This window comes from Seriola aureovittata, chromosome 19 (assembly GCF_021018895.1).
Source record: "Seriola aureovittata isolate HTS-2021-v1 ecotype China chromosome 19, ASM2101889v1, whole genome shotgun sequence".
In the NCBI taxonomy this organism is placed as follows: Eukaryota; Metazoa; Chordata; class Actinopteri; order Carangiformes; family Carangidae; genus Seriola; species Seriola aureovittata.
Window position 1 is genome coordinate 22543710 of NC_079382.1, and position 21081 is coordinate 22564790.

Sequence of the window (21081 nt, forward strand, 5' to 3'; positions counted from 1 at the left end):
CTCTGTATATCCACTCTCCGCACTGGGGACAAATAAAGCGACTGATAGATGAAAAACACAAAGCAAGTATAACTGACTGCAAACAGATGTATAAACGACAACAGAAAGATTTCTCAAGATTTTCTCATGTAACTTGTAAATTATTCCTTTAACGAAAAGACGAGGATGAAACTGGCAGTTGAGGGAACAACAACTTTCACTCTGAATCTGATCGTGATTTGATTTTCCTCTTCCAGGTGTTCATCAACCTCTCCAATAAAGGAGTCGACTACGACGCCTTCACGAGCATCAACAACTCCTTCCTGGTCTTCGACAGCCGACTCGTCATAAACGCCGCTTTCCACACCAGCGACTCGGCCGTTTGCGGCGCCGGACCGCTCACCAAGTTCTCCCGTTGCTACCACACGGACGAGTGGTCGCACGCCCACTTCAACTCCAAGGAGGTGGGCCGGGACCTGGCAGCCGCGATGCTGCCCCTCTTTGACCCGACGCTGGATCCCGCCGACGATCCCCCGCCTGAAACGGATCGTCTCGTCCCGCTGTACAAACAGGCCAAGATTCGAGGTTTGATTTCTGAATAACAAACTCAAAATGTTTGAGATTTTGGTCTGAACAGATTCCTCATCTGAGTCTGGGTCTGACTGAGGCTGAAACCTGTGGCTGAGTCTCTCTGATGTTTCACCTGTCCACCTGGAGCAAGCAGGTGGTGGTGGGCGGGGCATGAGGCCTGATCCAGAATTTCTCAATGAGGAATAAAGCGTAGATGAGCTTCCAGCCAGTTTTCCCATTTCTTTTCACTTTTTATGTGGGAAAACGATGTTAAACAAAATATTAATCAGAGCAGATTTTAAAACATGTCTGGAGGAACTTTAATGATATCCTCAATGTCCTTCAGCTTCCCTGTATAAATAAAGGTTTTTGAACAGAGAAACACCAACAGGATCCTCCTCTGTAATGGAATGATCGTGTAGGTTTGTTAAAGATCCGGTTTGATTATTTCAGGGGATTTTTTTTGTTTGTTTTTTTTTGTCGTCAGTTTCCCATGGCTCCAGATATTATAATACCCATGAGCCTCGTCTGCCGTTGCTACAGAGAAGAAGTTAGCGGGATATTCTTCTGCACAGCTGTTCATCTTTTATACTGATGATTCATCCAGATTGATCCGGTTTCATGTCCCTCCAGGACTTGAAGTGCTCCAACTGTGAGTCACACAACATTGTCTGAACGGAGCTCGTCCCACTTCGCTGCTTCTCTGCTCTTTCATTCGATTCAGTAATAAGTAGGTTTATCATAAATACAAAATTCCTTCACATTGAGCAGCAGAGCTCATATTTCCATATATTTTCAGGGTTTGTGAGTTTACCTCGATCCCCTGCTCCAAGTCCTTCCTCCTGTCCGTCTGTGTTTTTGTCTGCTTTTATCTGAGAGAATTTGTGCTGCCAATATTTTTTCATTATGCTTTTGTGAAACATTTTCCAATCTTTCACCCACCCACCCACCGTCGATGTTATTGTGGCGGACACTCAAACCGCAGCCCGGCGTAACAATGCCGTATTGTGCTGCCGTGTATTCAGGGTAACCAAGGCCACTCCACACATTATATAAACACAACAGCCACTCTGCTTCGCCCCTCTCTCAGAGATGAAACACACATGAACTTTTCAGAGGGATTTCAATGTTGAGGGAGAGCAGAGATGCCGTATCGCCGCATGAGTTTATTGCCTCGGCTCTGTTTTCCTCTGTGGGTGGATGCTCACTGTGAAATGTATGTTATAATTTATCTGCTTTTGTCCCAGTTTTGGTTCTAGTGCGTATTTCAGCACTGAAACTAATCTTATATGGATATGTTCCTCTGATAAAAACACAGTGATAGTTGATATGAATCATGATATGATTTACTACATTTTTCACATGTTGTTTCATTATTGTCGAGTACGGCTGCGACTAACAATTATTTATCTGGTTATTCATTTAGTCTTAGTTCAGAAAATAGGGGGGAAAAGCCTGTTGCAACTTCCCAGGGTGAAAGATGACGACTTCACATTCTTGTTTTGTTCAAGTCCAAAGATATTTCACTTATTTACAATGATAAAAAAAAACTGAAGCTGGAACAAGAGTCCTGGACATTTTTGTTTCATCAACAATTAATTGATGATTATCGACTAATCAGTTAATGAAACGACCAAAAACTGCTGTTTTTGCTTCTTCTGAGTTTTCGTCTTATTCACACGCTGATGGATCTTCATGTGTTCTGTCACAGCATGAATTATATAAACCACATCAACACTCAAACCTGTGTTATGTGTTTCCTTCTCTCCTCAGGTGGGAAGCTGCCTGGCGGATACAACTACCTGCACGTTACTAAACCGTCTGCGAGCAACCTGACTGGTCCTACTGTGAAACATGTAAGTTTTTACTCTCCGCCAAGAGTCAGTGTTTGTTTTTCTCTGGTTTGCTCATCAGCACTTTTCCCACAATCATTCTTTCTCTCTCAGTAAGGTGTGTTCACAGTGTGGCCAGTGACACGGGTCTGAACAGGTCAGTTCTCCTGAACTGATCCACGTGTAGAGAAACAGCAGCAGGACGGTAAACCTGACGAGCTCACAGAGACTTAAACAAGTGAAACACAGGAGCCTTTACCAGATTACCACCTCGCCACGCCTTGTAATGCTCCGCCAACCAGTCCGGCTGCAGCTGATTAGCGTACAAACTCTTTTGACTTTTTGTTGACCTTTTTTGTGCATTTTTATACCTTTTTAGACAAGAAACGCAGGGCAGAGTCGAACCGGGGACTCGCTGCTCCGGGTGTTTGCTAAACCGTGTTCTGTGAGGTCAAAGTGACCTTTTGAAAATCTAATCAGTTTCTTCTTGAGTCCAAGGCTGTGTCAGAAATCACTCACTACTCCGTGTATATATTTTGTGGTGCTGTCCGAACATATAGTGATAATTATTATACCCTATATAGTGCACTGATAGTATCCCACAATGCATCATGGAAAGTAGTGTACAATCAATGATCAGTGAGCGGAGCGGAGAAAATGACCGAGTGATATCGGAAAGTGTTTCTTCATTTTGCGGATGAGCTCATCGTACAGTCGTCTACACAGCGCTCCCTACGTGGTGATCAGGGAGGAGAGAGTGAGCGAGTGATGTCACACACAAGCCAAGTGAACGTTCGCTCCAGCACTTGAAGAAATTCCCCGGAGTGTTCTCGGGAACAGGACGGACGTCGGGACGGACAACACGAAGACTCGACGCCTCCGGCCTCGACTGTCGCCGGCGCAGAGGCATAAGAAGAGAGCCACGATTTTAATTGGATTTTTATATAGCTGCTCTCCGTCTGCACAGCCTCAGAAATCATAACAGATATCAGGTCGGACATGAAAGTTACTTGAATTCCAGTGTCATTGTTAGACACAGACTCAGGACCACACACATGAAAACGGCCCAAATCTCAATTGAAAATGCTGAGACTTATTAGAAAAGATGTGTCGTATCATGGGAGGGGAATATTAGACGTGAGCCACTTGCACCTGCAGTGGGAACACAGCCCGACACTCCCACAGGACTGGGTGTAACACAGGAACCTGCACTGTACTCAGACTCAGACTCCTGTTACTGCCACTGCTGGTAATGTGCAGCTTCTGATCTGTCACTGAACTCCAGCGTCGGACATGAACAGAATAACTTTTCATTCTTACTTTTACTAAACAGGAAGTGACACATTAATACACTGCTTTGAAAATCAGTCCCAACATCCTTGTTTAGTTTCCAGACCCGCAGCTCTGATTTTATCATCAATTCAAAGAGGTCTGCTTTAGTTCTGACTGACAGCCGAGATCGACGCAGCGGTTCAGGCCGTTCTCAGTCGACCCACTGAAATAACAGCTCCTACAATGGACACGTTTCTTGAATCAACATGACAAACATTAAGTTAGCTGCTCCTGCTATCTGCTTATGTGTCCACTGACAAGGATTTTGACAGGATGGCTGCGTCGCTCGTCCCAACAGAAATCAACTCACTCTAACACGGAGCTGAACGATGGCGGTTTATCAGTCTCTCAGCAGCTCCTCCTGAACGACCAGCTTCTCTCACTAACTCCCATGTTCTTTCATGAAAAGCTACAGGACAGAGGGATTGTGACCGGACGAGTGGAGACGGGGAACTACTTCTGTTTGCATCTGGACTGCTTCGAGCTGGTGGAGACGCTCACCTGCCTCTCTCTGAAGCCCCTCCCCGTCTCCAATTACCTGACTCTGTATGGGAAACACCAGCAGCTGCTGGGCCAGCTGCTGAGCCGCTACCACCAGGCCCTGATCCACGATCTGTACAGGTGGGACAAACACAGACAACCGATGACAGATCTGTTTACAAATCACACACGCACGATTTGAGGGAAGAAAATCTACATCTTCATGACAGTTTCCGGCCAGTTTCCATTTTGTAAACGAATGAATCTGTGGTTTAACAATGTTGTGAAGTGACAAGGAAAGAGGTTTTAGAGAACACAGGAAGTCGTGTGATGTAAACAGCAGTGAGGACTTTAGCTGTGTCCCAGTTCAGAGGCCGCAACCCGAAACGAAATGAGGCGGTTCTGGTCTATGGAGGATATTTGCTGCGCAGCAATGAATCTTGGGTAAGGTCTGGCCACGAGGGATCCACCAGTTGGAGCCCTTGTTGCCCAGGTAAATAAAGGATGCATTCGAAGGAGTCTTTGAAATGGGACAGTCTAGTTATTTACATCAGATTTTATGCCACTACAAGTTTTCTGTACCGTTAACAATGTCCTGGGAACTGTTTAATTCTTCAACAGGCTGTTGATTCAAAGACGTTTGACGAGACAGAAAAAAACAAAACACAATCAGACAGGTTTGAAACGGAAGCAGCAGCGTGTCCATGCTGTGTAAACCACTTTATTTGGTCAAACTCAAAGTGCTCACACCCAAAATGTTGGTTATAACCCCACATTGCAGAGTGGGTCTGTAAACTGTGATGTGACCTTTGTTTACAACCTGGATCAATGATGAAAATACTCCTCTATTATCTGCTAACTGTCTCTGTATCAGCTGTTTATTCTAGCAAACAGAATAAATCTCAAACTGAAGTAAAACCAGGTCATAAATATGAATCTTATTTTCTCATTGGAGAGGTAAAAACTTTTTTAGCGTCAGAGACTCGGGACGTAAACAAACATCAAACACTTCCTGTACAATAGACCAGCTGAAATAAGCAGTTTGGTGAAGAACACGATGTCTGTTTTTAGTTTGTAGTCAACAAAGATTCTTCACCAAATTGCTGTTTTCCGCACTGTAATTGTGTCATGTGGTGTTTCTGTTATTTTGTCCCTGCAGCGGTATAATTAGATTTATGCAGTTTGTGTCAGTGATTGTACAAGAATACACGTTGCCGTTTTTCAGTCTTGTCAGATTTTGGTTCTAAAATGCGGCAGATGACAGGTGCTGCGGTTTTTAAAAATAGCTGTTTTCATAACCAAGTTCTGAGTAAAACCACGAGCCACTTTCACTGTTTGAAGTTGTGTTTCATCAGAGAGAGGAAGTGTTTTCAGAAAGCTGCAGGTAGTGGAACCAGTGACTGACGACCCCGCGCGTCCAGATGACACAGAAGAAGAGTGAGCAGGAGAGGGTCAGGCCTGCTGCCTTTTGTCCTCACGTCGTCTCTGTGTTTTCTGGTGTGACTTAGCTGTGTGTGTGTGTGTGTGTGTGTGTGTGTGTGTGTTTGTCAAACAGCGGGTGACCTGCTTCTGAGGTTTCAACACAAATGACCCACAGACATGGACGTCTATTGTCCCCCCCCCCCCCCCCGCCTTCTAATCTGTTTATGCAGCTCCCCAATCTGTCTTTGTGGCCGGTGGAGGACGAGACAAAGCCGGAGCCTCCCCGCTACAGAGGCCGATTCCTCGCTACGCCACTCGCTCAGCTGACTCGTAAAGTCATTGTGGAGGCTGACGGAGCATCATGAGCCGTTAAAATAATTGATTGACCGTGTGGCGGCCGGGGGTTATTCAGCCAGCACAGTTAGTGTGGCTTCTGGGCGTGTGCGTGTGTTTGGTTGCTTCAATGGTTCACTGATTCTGAACTGTTATTTAAAGGGTCAGTTCATCCACATTATAAGGATTTCCTCTTGTGGTGTCGGACCTTGCACAGAGAGTACAGTGATGGGAGAAGTTAAAGGACCCAGACCTCGATCTAAAACCTCTTTAGTAACAGGAAAGGTTCTGCATTCAAGATCTTACTGATGTAAAAGTATAAGAATTAAAAGAGAAATGGGACGTGACAGATGAACACACTGGAGGTGGAGCTACTACTTTATATACAGTTAATATATAGTTGGGCCCCTCCTAATCTCTCAGGGGTCATGAGATGATTAATGTCTGAGGAAACAAGAAAATACAAAGTCCTGATGAACAGATTTCTATTCATGTTTTGGACTTTTCTCTAATATTTGCTCTTATTGTGAAATTCGGGAGAATTTTTGCCTCAAAAAGTTGTTGAAATGAAACTAAGAAGTTCTGAAGGAGAAATGTTACATGTTGTCACTCTGAAATATGACAGGGTCCCCAACTGCTTTAAACCAAAAATATTTAAAATGTTTTTATTTTCATGTGGAATCATAATCTGTAAAGCAGTGACTTGTGGGTAAAATCTGACACCTCCAATGAAAATATCTGGTCCCCAACAGAAGATAAAGTTTAGTATAGTTTATATTAAAACTTTTAATATATTTTTTTACTCCTATAAATCCCAATAAATATCACCTGGTAACATCTGATCGTAATCAATGATTTAATAATAATTAATAAGTTTCCTTGCGTGTGTTCATGTGTCGTTCTCCTGCAGCTTCTTCAGACAGAGCTGCTGTTTGGCCGTTTATCACGACAGATTCTCCGACTTTGAGCAGGAGCTTCAGCAGATCACCTCGACCAAATTCCAGGTTTGAGTTTTCATCTTAAAAATCAAACGGGTTTTTCTTTGTTCCTGTTCTCTACAACTCAAGAATAGTTACTCTGAACCCGTCGAAACACGTGTATATACCAAACGGTGTTGTGTTCGATTGTGCGTCTGTGCAGGACGATGAGTGGAGGCAGAAGGTGATGATGGGCGGACAGGACAGGTTTGAAGACGCTGAGACTCGAGCTGCGGTGAGGAGCAGCGCTGTGAAGTATCTGACCTACAACAGGAACCTGCTGCCCATGTTCGCCTGCCCGGGACAGCTGTGACAACGGAGGACAACAACTTGACAAAGTGTTTTTAACCAGGTTAGATGTATTTAAACTGCACAGTAAACTGTTCAACTGAAACACAAACACTTGTGTTTACATTCACTGTTTCTCATCAAAACAAACTGAATCTTTGAGGTTTGACAAACATGTTGAAAACCTGATTTCTGATCATTTGGTCGAAGCTGACGTCCATGTTTTCTTGAGTCTTCTTTTCTTCTGCTGCTTCTTCTTCCTCTGCTGCTTCTTCTCCTGCTTCTTCTGCTTCTGCTTCTTCTTCTGCTGCTTCTTTTTCATCGTCTTCTTCTTCTGCTTCTTCACCTTTGTTGACACGGCAGGATTGTGCATCTCTTCACCTGAGTTTTGTGTTCACAACACAAACAAACATGGTGACCCACTTTTGAAAACATTACTCCAAAGCACAACTAGTGGTACATTAACCACTGCTAGTGTGACACACCTGAACCTCCAACCAAACTGTCTGTGGTGGAGTTGCATCGTGGGTAATGTAGTCACCAGCTTTTGACAAGCAGGAGGAATGAGTCGATCTCCGCGTTGATTTTGATTCTTGTTTTCAACCAGTTAACTGTGAATGCGACAGCGTCAGAAGTTTAATGCTGAGTCAGCGGAACTCTTTTCATGCAGAAACGATCAATGTCAAACTTTTCAAGATTAACAAAAAGCAAATTTTCCAGTAATGATGAATTTCTTAATTTTAAGAAAAGTCCCTTTAATTAAAGTCGCCTCATTTGATTGTATTAGCATCAAATTTAAGTGACTTGTCAATAACTGAAGATGTTATTTAGAGTTTAGACTGAAAACTTTAAATTAGCATTGTGTGATATTATGTTTCCTGTTATATGGAAATATTTCATGTCACAGTAATATGAAATTAAGGAGTTTCCAATAAATAAAGTTCTACCTCTTGATAAATTCTTTAGATTTGTTTCTTTAATTTGATGAAATTAAAAAAGAGTCTCAGCTTGTACAGACGTTTATAGAACATTTTACTCATTTAAACATCAAATTAATTGAATGTTTAGTCATTGAAAATCCCTTAATTTGATGTTAATCTGAGTTTGGGAAGTTACTTAAATAGTTTCATACGAGTAAAAAATAAAGAGGATTTCTGACACAGTTTGACTTTTTTGTTTTTATTTAACGTCTCCTCCACAATGTGCCAACTGTAACTGAGTCTGACCTCTCCCCTCTGTGACTCTGCAGCAGCGTGACCAATCACACGGCCCGTAGGGCTGCTGGAGATGAAAGTAGATGTGTGGCTTTTTAGAGTGGGAGGGGAGGGGGGGGGAGGGGAGGTGGAGGAGGTGGAGGGTGTCACCCTACAGCTGTATGCTAATGAGGCTGAACTGAAGTCTGTCGGGAAAATAACCGCACACACACACAACCAACATATGTCCTGCAAACAACCCGCAGGCTGGGAAAACACACACACACACACACACACACTCACACACTCTCTGCTGGTGTGGAGATAGAAAGTCAGATTTCGCGATGAGTCGTGTTTATAGATCTGTCCCCAGAAATCTTCATGTCCAGGGACTTTTTAATCACATAATATTTCCATGATACTTTCCACGCGTCCAGTTTTCTGTAGTGATGTAATGATATTTTAATTTCCAATAACCTCACTGTTATGGTCTTATATTCTCCTGTTGCTGCTTTGGAGAGTGTCCTTGGTGTTGAATACAGTTTTATGATGGTTTAATAATACTGTGTTCATGTTATATTTTACACAAGGACTTTATTCTCCCAAGGACGTGGTGGTGTTTACATTTGAACCTGTTGGAGCTGCATCATGTTTTATATTCTCCAGCTTCTGTTTCCACATGTCAGTTTATAGTGTTTTCATGATATTTAATGAAAGCTCCCTGTGATATAACAGTATTTATAGTCTGCACACAAGGACAAATGTGAAACAAATCTCACACACTGTAGTGAAAACTCCATGTTATATAAAGTGTTTTTGTCAGTTACTGAGTCCTAAAAGTGAAAGAAAGAACTTGTTTCAGGGATTTTCTATAAACCAGCGTCTAAAACTAAACAGAATGAGGAGGGTCGTTTCACAATAATCATAAAAAATGGAGAATTTTTTTAAAAACAAGTTGGAAAAGATTGAGATTATCTCTAAACTGTTTCACTTGTTTTAAGAAAAAGACTCATGATGGACAAAAGGAAACTGATTTTAAAACATTGAGATATTATAGATGAAGTAGTTATGAGATAATGACTCAAGTCAGCACTTGAATGGTTATTGATCATAGATCAGCTCAGTATAAACTGATGCTGAGCTCAACGGTGACACATCAACTGAAACCTGCTGCTTCCCAAACATCTTTCACCCCCACGCGCTTTATTTCTGCAGCGTTTCAGAGGTTTCCTCGAGCTCAGCACCGACCCTTGTGACATCCCGTCATCCCTCACGGTGGACCGAGCGGGTCAGATCGGACTGCAGGAATTGGGTTTGATGTTTTTCTTTTCTTTTTTCTTTTTTTTTTTTATCCCGGAGCTAATCTCGGTTTGCCCCATTTGGGGAGACAGAAAGAGCGCACTGATTACGCACAGCACGCGCCGATGGTATCTAGGCCCCCCCCCCCCCCCCCCCCCCCCCCCACTACCACTACTACTACTACTCCTCCATTTTTTTTCAACTGTGCAATTTCCTTTTCAATCACGGCGGGTCTACAGCTTGCACAAGCGCTGCCATTGTGATGCAAAGCAGGAAACCCTCCTCTCGCTATTAATTATGTATGCGTAAAATGACGGATTCATATGTCCGGAGTTAACTGTCACGCCAGCGCACATGCTGCAGGGCCACGGTGGATTGGAATGATCGTTTGCTGTTTGGTTATTTGTCTCATCTTAGTGGCCGAATTTAACCTCATCGACCAGCGCGTAAAACCTCCGCGCGCGTCTGTTTTCGGGCAGTTTAGTTTTCCTGGAAAGTCTTTGAATGTCTTCAATTCTGCAAGGCCCCAAAACTGTTTGAAGCTCCTACATTTTCTTCCTCTGGTATTTTAAAATCCTCGAAGTTCAACGTTTCTAATTCGAATTAAACTCAACTGCTTCGTTTCCAGTTTGCAGTTTTGCATCTTCCACTTTTCCTTGCTGTTATTTTCCAGTCCTCTCTTCTTGACGCCGTTACGTTGGACGGATGTCTCCTTTTTGGACAAATCGGAGCCCCCACCACATAGAGCCGAGGCACGTGTAGATTTCTATACAAACTCATCAGACCGTAAAAGCAGGAGGCTCCTGGCGTGTGCCCGGGTCGAGACGAGGAGGAGGAGGAGGAGGAGGAGAGAGTGTGTGGACTGAGTGTGTGTGTGTGTGTGTGTGTGTGTGTGTGTGTGTAGAGGGGGGGTGAATACAATAAAACCCTCAGGTACATCTGCTTTGCAATCTGCAAATCCTCCCTCCATCACCCCCCCTCCTCTCCTCCACCAGCCTCTCCATCCTCCCACACCCACTCCCCAAATCCACAGGGGACCTCGGCTCCTTCTGATTGGTCGGGGATGAGGCAACAAGGGGGCACGGGAACAATGTCATCATGTCGCCTTAAAAAGAGTGCAGCTATGTTGTGGTGAAAGCACCTCGGGAGGAGAACAGAGGATCAATAGCAGGAGGAAACAACAGAAAGGACGCATCAGATGTTTGTGTCCGCGAGCAGCTGAAAGTGGATTTCTTCTCCCCGCAGCAGCAGCGTCCAAAGTGCCTTCAGCTCTCCGTCCAGCGCGAACATGCCGAGAGGATTTTTGGTGAAAAGGAACAAGAAAACCAACCCGGTATCTTACCGGGTTCGGTCTGAGGAGGAGGAAGCGGAGCAAACAGCGGCTGACGCCCCGCCGCTGCCGCCGTGCTCCTCCGCGCCTCTGGCCTCCGACCCGGTCCGCGCACAGACGCCGACGCCCAGCTGCGGGGCGGCGGCAACAGCCCCGGAGCAGGACGCTAAGCCGGTTCAGTTCGGGAACCCGGAGGCGGTGTACCAGGCGCTGTACAGCCCCACCCGCCCTGTGAGCCAGGACCACGACCGCTCCTACTTCGAGAGACGCTTCAACCTCGGATCACCGGTTTCCGCGGAGTCTTTCCCCACACCAGCAGCGCTCACCGCCTTGGACCACCTCTTCGCCCCGGTGGACCTGAAAATCGGCTCCAGCAACAGCAGCCGCACCGACACCAGCGCTTCATCCACCGGGACGCACCCCACCGCCGCGACCAAGCGGCCGTCCGGCGACACCGAGCGCAAAGGCAAACCGCCCTCCAAGAAAACCAAAGCTATCCGGAAACTGCACTTTGAGGATGATGTCACCACATCTCCGGTTCTCGGGCTCAAGATTAAAGAGGCGCCGGTGGACCAGAAGCCTCCCAGACCCCAGCCCGCCCGAGGAGACAACAACCCGCTGGGCGAGTTCGTCTGCCAGCTGTGCCGGGAGGCGTACGCGGACCCGTTCGCTCTGGCTCAGCACAAGTGCTCCAGGATAGTCCGGGTTGAGTACAGGTGTCCGGAGTGTGACAAGGTGTTCAGCTGTCCGGCCAACCTCGCCTCGCACCGGCGGTGGCACAAACCGAAGCAGCAGAGCGGAGCCGCCGGTGCGCAGAATTTGGAGAGCGACAAGGTGGCCGCGTCCGGTAAAACTGCGCCGGATGAAGCGAAGGATTCTAGTGACAGGGACACACCCAGCCCCGGGCCGTCCGAGTCCGGCTCAGAGGAAGGGCTGTATGATTGTAATCACTGTGGGAAAAAGTTTAAGCGCCAAGCGTACCTGCGAAAACACCTGGCGTCACAGCACGGCTCCCCAAAGCCGGCGGAGGAGGAGGACGCGCCGGCCTGCGAGCAGAGCGCGGCGCCGCTCAACCTGAGCTCCTCCACCTGTCACCTGTGTCCGGTCTGCGGGGAGAACTTTACCAGCAGAGGCAGCCAGGAGCGGCACATCCGCCTGCTGCACTCCTCACAGGTCTACTCCTGCAAGTACTGCCCCGCCATCTTCTACAGCTCCCCGGGACTCACCAGACACATCAACAAATGCCACCCGTCCGAGAACCGGCAGGTGATCCTGCTGCAGATGCCGCTGCGCCCCGCGTGCTGATCCGGGACTTTGGGCAACCTTCACACTGTCAGACAACAAGATGAAGTCCAGCCTTGTTTCTGAGAGGATCTTAGAGTTACACTGCAAAAAAATACCTCCCTTATGAAGCATTACTTTATGTTTGTGCTCCTTAAATCTGACTTTTTAAATCAAGTGAAAGTTGAATGGCACTCTGGTGAGAAACCCTCTGGTTGACTTCAGTGTTGATGGAGGTGATTTATTTTGGTTTTTTGTTGCAATTATTTGGTTTAAAAAACTAAACACCAAATTTCCAACTATTTTTCTATTTTAAGAATATGAACACATTGAAGTTTAATTGCAGAGTGTTTCCCTGTTTTTCTCTTATTGTCGGACGTTAAACAAAAAGCAGAAATCAAAGAAGAATCAAGTGGAATGACGTAATGTTCTCACACAAACTGCCGCGTGACTGAGGTCAATGAGAAATGAAAGGGTTTTTTTTTTTGCAGTGTAAGAAAATGTCACTAAATGTAACGATGAGGAATCACATGCACTCATTCCTAAAGGTCAGAGGTCAGCCGCTCACCTGCAGCAGGCAGGAATTCAGTGCCTTGCTCAAGAACACTTCAGCAGGTTCTGGGTGTGTGTTTGAACCCCCGGCCTATAACCCCCCCCCCTCCCTCCTTTTTAAAGGATCTTTGACATCATGTTTCAAACACTTAAAAAGCGTTAGACTGTTCATTTATTTTTCTAGCATCTCTGCACAAGTGCTATTAGCTTCTAGACCTAAGAGAGGGGACGACCTTTGGCCGATAAAAGCAGAATTCACAGGCCTGAACAGACCTTATCTCATCACTCTGATTAGCTTTAACATAGCTTGTGGATCCGTGGATCAGTAGCTGTTGCCTGAAAACAAAAAAAGAGTAAAACTAGTGTAGCCGGTAATGCCTTTGGATTAGAAACTCCTGCTGTAAAACTGCCTTAAACTCAACTGATCTGATTGTTTTTTGATCACTTATTTATCACTGGCTGGGTATGATATGGTTATTTTCTACAAAGCCTTCTGTATTACCACTATACAGTATATCTGACTCATTTGTTTTTTCTATTTATTTATGTATTTATTAAATTATTTGTGTAAATTATTGCTGTGTTGTCGAAGCTGTGATCCGTTGCTGTGTTTTTTCACGACGTAGCCAAATCGTTTTTATTTTCTTTAACTTATATTAAAACAGTGTGAGGACGGTGTGTTCAAGTGACATTATAGCAATCAATGAGTTTTTATCAGCCGCTCTTGAATAATAACTGAATGCAATCATGATTTTATTTATATTTTATTTTTCCTTTTGGTTTCTTTGTTACCATTAGCTCTTATACTGCTTTGGATGTTTCTGCAGTATTTTGCTAAATGTCCAAAAAAAAATAAAAACCAAACTGAGAAACAAGTTTGTTTTCCATCCTTTTTTTTGTCTCTGTGAAAGTTTTAACGAGCAGAAACCTGCTAAAAATACATTTACAGTGGTGGTGTAACAGCTGGATTTACACCTTAAATTAAAGGAGAAATGTGTCTAAAAAGCTGCCAGGGCCGGAGCTGGAGACTTAGAAAGAGGGTGGCCGACCCTGCGACCCCCCCCCCCCCCAGTGGTGGAATTTAACATTAGTCAAATTACTGAAGTACAAATACTTCCACAGTACTCCATTACAGTTCAGAGAAAATATTGCCCTCAGCTAATCTTACTTATTTACTGCGACTTCTGCTGTGTGTCGAATCCTGAGGGTCATTAAATCCCCCAGAATCCCAGATATCACGAGAACACGAGCTCCGAGTTCGCAGCTGTGGCAGCTTCAGCCCTGAAAGCAGCAGCGTGTGACGGTATGAAGGAGTTGTATAAAGACGTCTGAGTAGGACAACTGAAGTCTGTTTAACTCATTTTTCATCTATATTTCATGTCATTTCAATATATCGTTACATCAACTCATCATCTCACGTTTGACTGCTACACAGTGTAAGAGTGAGTGGTGTACTGTGTATAACAGAGGTCAGAGGTCAGCTGCAGGTTAACACTCACAAAACATTTCTGCATCTGAAAGACATTCCTGCAGTTCCACTCTTCCTCCTCCTCCGCCTCCTCCTCCTCGTCCTCCTCCTCCTCCTCCTCGTCCTCCTCCTCCTCCTCCACCTCCTCCACCTCCTCCTCCTCCTCCTCCTCCTCCTCCTCCTCCTCCTCGTCCTCCTCCTCCTCCTCCTCCTCCGCCTCCTCCTCCTCCGCCTCCTCCTCTTCCTCCTCCTCCTCCTCCTCCTCCTCCTCCGCCTCCTCCTCCTCCTCTCTCTGATATGTGGCTGTCAGCTCTAACAGCCTCGTGCTCGTCTGTGCAGCGGCAGCTTTAAGAAGTCGACGTCACTGTGCGTCACCAAACTATTAAAGTCGGTGTTCATGACGTGTTTGTCCGACAACATCGGACATGGGAGGTGTCTGAGGTGAGGGAGGGAGGAGCTGTTCGGTCACTTCCACATTCATTCAGTTTAAAATCCTGCAGTTTTGCTATTTCTACATAGCTAACATTAGCATTAACAGCTGTTTACTTACCAGTCTTGGCAATGCATCCTCTGAGCAGCTGCTTCTTCAGGGCAGACTGGATGCCACAGTGACTCGGTATCGGAAAGTGACGAGATGGGCAGACCAGGCCGGGGCTAGCTGGTTAGCGTGCTAACTTCAGTAGAAGAAAAGAAGTGATAGGAACACAAGCAAAACAAGATGATTGTTTTCCACCTCTGGAGAGTTAAGGAACGAAGTTTGATGCTGAACTCAAAATATTTCTTCTAGACTGAAAAGTAAACAGCTGCTAATGTTAATGTTAGCTATGTAGCAACAGCAAAACTTACATATAGCTCCTTTAAGTTTATAAATAAACTTATAAATGTTCAGTTTTTCACTTTTAAAGTTTTAACACTGAACATATTTAATTCCATCACACCGAGCAAATAACACTGAACTCTCAAGCTCAATAAATCAGTTGTTGATTTATACTGAAAACTATTTATGAGGTAATTAAATTTGCATTTACATGATTATTGAATGCACCAATTAATAATTCCATTTTATAATTCCATGTTGAATAAATTAACTGTTTTTAATGGATTCACAATAAGGATGGATGCCTTTTTTAAAAAAGCTTTTGAATTATTAAATGGCTTTTTACTTTTATTTATTCCATTTACCAACTTGTCCTCGTATCATATCTCAGATCTCACTATTTATTAGTCTCCAGCTGCAACGTTTGGTTTTCTCTAATTTGTCATTTACAGAACTGAAAATAAAGACTTGTCTCTTTTTGTCAATAGTTTTTTTAAGTTGAATAATTTAAATGCAATTTTTTATTAAATTATTCATAAATTGGTTAAAAATTAATCACGATTCTCATCAGCAGATGGAGTTTTTCCAGATAAAGCTGCAGATGTTAAAACGTATATTTGCTGTCAGTTTCAGGCTTTCAACATATTGGCTCCTCTCACTGTTAATCAGCATATCAATAACTGCTTCTTATTTAAAACAAGAAAAATTAACATTTGTTTTGCATGTTGTTGTAAGGTTATACAACATTTGAGCATCACTCCCTGATGAGAGTCACCTTCCCTGTGAAGACAGAAACAGACGTGGTTTGATTTAAACAATAAGATAAGTACATACAATAAGACTGCACTCTTGGCCTGGCACTTTAAAGGTCAATGACCTCGTGTTCCATTCAGAAGCTGTTCTGGAGCTTTCTATCATATCACACAGTCTTCCTCAGCATCTGCTCCCAACATCAAGACTGAACTCGATCTGGGTTCATAAACGGTTTGATAATTAACAGGTTATATCCCTGGAAGTGGCCTCCACTGTGTGTATTCCAGAGGTGCTCTCCAACATCTGTTAATAGTAGTAATAATAATAATAATAATAATAATAATAAACAGTCTATGAAGAAGCCTCCGTGTGTTTTAATGAAATTCATTAATTCACCAAAACTCACAAAAACTGTTTTTCTTTTGTTTAGATTGAAAATTGTTGAGAATTTGAGAAAATAGACTGAAACCTTTTGTCTCACCTCACCTTAACTCCTCCATCTCACACACACACACACACACACACACACACACTTAGGCGCGCACACACACACACACACACTTAGCACACACAAAGGCAGGCCATCAGTCTGTGTCTCCTTCCTCTGTGTGGCTCCGACAGGTGTAGGCCAGCTGGGGAGCAGACTGCAGATAAGAGCTACAGATAACACACACACACACACACACACACACACACACACACACTAAGAAAGAACTAAAGAGTGAAACAGAGTGAGAGGAGAAAGCAGCAGCTGTCAGATCTGCAGAAATGGAACATGAACATGTTTCGCAGCTGAACAGTGAATCTGGAGTTTTTACACATGAATACAGATTCAGTCTTTTTCAGGTGTGTGTGATACAGAGTGTGTGATGTCGAACCAAACTGAAACTCCTCAACAGCCACTGGATGGATTGTCATTCATGGTCCCCAGAGGATGAATCCTGCATCATTTGTACTGGGGATTCACTCACTTTAATTGTGCACAGCCTGATAACCAGTTGAATCATAACTTATTATTTGTTGTATGATATAAATTTCTATTAATGAAGAAAATAATGAAGAGCCTCTTGTTTCATTGTGTCCACATTTGTGGTTTTTAGTGACGTATCTCAACAACTATCGGATGGATTCCCTTTGAATCTGGTTCATGTCTCCATGGAGAGGAAGTACTGGCTCTACAGGTGAAATCAACGCTGCCATGGGGAGAAGAAAAACAGACATTAATTCATGCTAAACTGTTCCAGATTATTCCTTTAACCACGTCTGGTCATAGCTCAGACGCTCTGCTGCCAGTCAGTGTTAATGTGTTTGCTTCCTTCTGCTGCTGTTGTGTTTCTTCTTCACGTCAGACGACTTGTTATCAGACATGAAAGCGACACGATGTGATTCAATTTGTCTGGATTAATCAGACATCCACTGCTCTAATGCTGTTAGGCCAGCACAGGGAGTAATGTTACACTCTGTGTGTGTGTGTGTGTGTGTGTGTGTGTGTAGATGAATGACTGTATTTGTGTGCATGTGAACATAAAGGATAAACAACATATTGTTTCGGTCCTTTATTGTTATTTAGATGAAAATGTGTCGTTAACAGTCGAACAAAAAATCACCGTCTCACACAAGTTGTTCGTTTGTCAGCATTATGACTACAAATCCCATCAGCCCCGTTACTTCCAGGCCATCCGTCAATACATCCATCCGTCCACTATTCCACCCTTCTAACCATCCAATCGTCTATTAATCCATCCATCAATTAATCTGACATCAATCAGTCCATTAATGCGACTATCCATGACACATCTACCAACCAACTAATCAACCAACTAACCAATTAACCAATTCCATCCTTCCACCTATGACCTGTCCATCATCAAACCATCAATTCATTTTTCACCCATTCATCCATCCCACCAACCATAAAACCAAAAAACATCCATCCATCTATTAACCAACCAATCAGCCAATAACCATCCAGCAAACTAACCTATTAACCAACCAACCAATCCCCTCCATCCACCCATGACCTGTCCATCATCAAACCATCCATCATTCATCCATTAATGAATAATTACTGTGCTCATTCACTAGTCCAACATACATCCATTCATTCTAATATCCATCTGTCCAATAATCATGCATTCATTCATCACTCATTCATCTTTGCTAAAATTCATCCACCCATAATAATATTGATCTATTCAACCATCATCCATTCATCTTGTCACACTTCTTCACCTTGTCAAAAAGTTAAAAAAGTTGTTTCTAAACCATCGATGAAATGTTTTATTTTACTTGTCGTATTATCGAGACGGTAAATAATAAGAACATCTGAATTCTTCTTCTCTTCCTCGGTGTTTGTGTGGCGATGAGTAGGTGGCGAGTTACATCACACCGGCTCCCTCAGATTTGAATCCACCTCCTCCTCCTCTGCCCTGCCCTCCATTACGGCCGCCCTCTCTCCCCCTCTCAGCTGCCGCCTCCCCTCACGCATCTTCTCTTATCTCCAACACACTCAAACAAAGAGGAAACAAAAAAAACAAAAAAGAAATAAAAAGCAGGAGCAGACAGAGTAAACACGGCCTCGCTGCCTCTCTGCGTAGGCCCACGTAAGTCAAACAAACCTCGGGGGCATTTTCCAGGCCGGCAGGTGTTGGTGTCAGAGGCAGGCGAGCGTGGCATCGAGAGTCAACAAGTGGAGGGAAACAAGCGGCGAGAGCCTGACACACTTAAAACTCAGGAACACAGTGTTTTTAGTGAAGATTAAACTTGAGCTGGAGCTTGTAGAGTGTTTGCCGTTTGTCTTTCGCTCACTGGACATGAAGCTGCCGAAGTTAAAACGCTAAATCCTCATCAGATTCACGCTCCATCTTCACCGTTGTCGTGTTTCTGCAAGTCGTGTCAATCACAGCAAAGTGGGTGGGACGGTTTGCAACATTCAGCTAATTTTAGCTTCTTCAAGTCCGAGCACTTGTGTCCTGCGACATGTGACCAGAGAAATGACCAAGATTGCTAACAGAACATGCTAACATCAGCATGCTAACATGTAGATGCTCAGCAGATATAATGTTTATGACATTCATCACAATTAGCATTTTAGCATGCTAACAGTTGTTAATTCTCATAAAACACAAAGTTCAGCTGAGGTCAGAGTCAGTCAAAATGTCCCTAAGATGAAGAGATTAGAAACCTCGACCTGCTGGTAGCACGAGTTGAGGAGGATTTGTCCTCTGGGGACCATGACTGTCTCAAAAAGATTTGATTGCCAACGGTCGTTCAGGTGTTTCAGTCCGGACCAAAGTGGTGAAGCAACTGACTTAGAGCTGCTTTAAATCCAGAGTAAGTGAACTACAGGTCGTACATCATGTAGGAAATTCAACATGTATCTGACGTCATAGAAACTCCCACATGATGTGAACGTAACACCAGGATCATGTTGCTCATGTGAGCAGTTTGATTCGCTCTGGTCGCACCTTGGAGAACACACTGTGTCGGTACATGCAGCCTGTTTGGACCCGTGACGTCAGGGTCTGCAGATGACAACTGATGGGTTTAACAGAGCAGGATACAGCTGGCTGTGATACCCATCTCCCCTCTGATTAGCAGGGCTCAAATAAAACCTTAATCGCCTTGTTGACTTGAAAGGCTCTCAAAGTGGGAAAGCTAATTAACTCTACCCAGCAGCACACGGGCCGAGAGGAATTCTAACCTCTGGGGCTTTTTCATTATCCCGGTCATTTGGTTTGTAGAGTAAAAAATAAAATAATGAATAAATATGTAAGAATTACAACAAAAAATATCCAACTGTGACACAGAGTGTAAAATATTATTGGAAATGAAAAAAATTCAGGAGAATAAACCGAACAGTCTGAAAAATACAAAAACATATTTGACCAGCAGCTGCATTTACGTGAAGAACGTACGAAGGATGTGAACAGGCAGGAGACGATAACATCATCAGTGTCAGAGTCAGACAGATCAATATTGATTAGAGATTAAATATTGTTACTGTTGTCTCAGTGATACTCTGGTACTCTCTCAGTTTTGATTTATTTGTTCAGTCTTCAGCTCTGCTTCTCTGATTGTACACAGACTTGTAAACATACATATACTGTACATTAACCACCCACTGCATGTACTGTAACGTAATACTCCATCCAGACTATAATACACTTTGTATGTACAATATTTATTCTAGCACTGTGCACTTGCAGACTGTCCTTTTGCTCTACAGTATGTTGTTGTCCATTTGGTTATAATCACATGTACAGTGGCATTAGAAGACACAGACGTCATTCAGTGTTCAGAGTCTTTGCGGTGGCTGTAAACTGGTCAGGTGCTTCCTGTTTGCTTTAACTATGTTGAGCTGTGTGAAGAACTCGACTGGAGTTCAGCTGCGGCAAATTAAACTGATTGGACACAGTTTAGAAAGGTTGGAAGAAAGTTTCAGCACGACATTGGGCGTGTTTCCATTTACCTGCTTAAATTGCAGTTTGAAATTGCAAACTTAAAAATGAGTAATGGAAAAGTGCAAATTTCAAGTAAAAACTCAAATGTTGCAAGAACTTTAAACTGTTTTTCCTGGGAAGAGAGAAAAAAAAATTACAGTATTTTTTGATTTGCCTCTCTGGGCTTGTTTTCACAGATGAAAGAAAAAAAGATCCTGAACAAGACTGGCAACAAAAAAAAAAAAAAATCACTTGCCTTTCAGGGCCTCCGTATTTTTCGGACCATTCGACGTCACATTTTCGCTTTTCTACGTTTTCGCATTTTCGCGTTTGGAGGCTCCTGCTGCGTCAGGCCCCGGGGAGCCAGGTCCAAACAAGAGGCAGACGGCTGGAAATCAGTCATCACGTTTAATTTGGATATTGCACGAGGAGAAAAAACGACCTTTACTCGAATAACGTCACTCCATGGAAACACAGAGCGTCCACACTTGTGTTGTATCGACTGTTCTACAGGAAATCGCTTCTATGTTGCACAAAGCTGCGATGGAAACCCGACCACACACCACAACACATTAGGGTGAGACAACTTTTCGTACTTCACAGTTTTGATACTCGGCTCCTCGGACACAGTTGTGACAGTATTCAAACCTTAATACAGGAACAACAAAGTGAGAACACAGTTGTGACCACAGGCTGAAACAAACCTCCCTCAGCTGCTCTGTGAATCGTCGGA

The 21081-nt window shown here is 43.8% G+C and overlaps 2 protein-coding genes across 5 annotated transcripts in view; both read left to right on the forward strand.

Annotated features, from left to right (window-relative positions):
- The window catches only part of cfap61 (cilia and flagella associated protein 61), a 50701-nt gene extending 30600 nt beyond the window's left edge, over positions 1-20101 (forward strand). The window contains exons 21-27 of one of the 4 annotated variants that reach the window (XR_008830471.1): positions 237-564; positions 2323-2405; positions 4123-4334; positions 6859-6952; positions 7089-7277; positions 17007-17087; positions 18277-20101. Coding sequence is in view for 3 of the 4 variants with exons in the window: in XM_056405222.1 (XP_056261197.1) it covers positions 237-564; positions 2323-2405; positions 4123-4334; positions 6859-6952; positions 7089-7238 (867 nt within the window). In the remaining variant the exon portion in view is untranslated. Of the gene's footprint in view, positions 1-236; positions 565-2322; positions 2406-4122; positions 4335-6858; positions 6953-7088; positions 8252-17006; positions 17400-18276 lie in introns of those variants that run through there. The other 3 variants (XM_056405222.1, XM_056405221.1, XM_056405223.1) reach the window with 3 other exon arrangements.
- On the forward strand, positions 10624-13743 carry insm1a (insulinoma-associated 1a). Its single transcript, XM_056405226.1, has one exon. It carries the CDS (start codon positions 10994-10996, stop codon positions 12338-12340), a length of 1347 nt encoding a protein of 448 aa, XP_056261201.1. The 5' UTR covers positions 10624-10993; the 3' UTR covers positions 12341-13743.
- Positions 20102-21081: the final 980 nt, after the last annotated feature.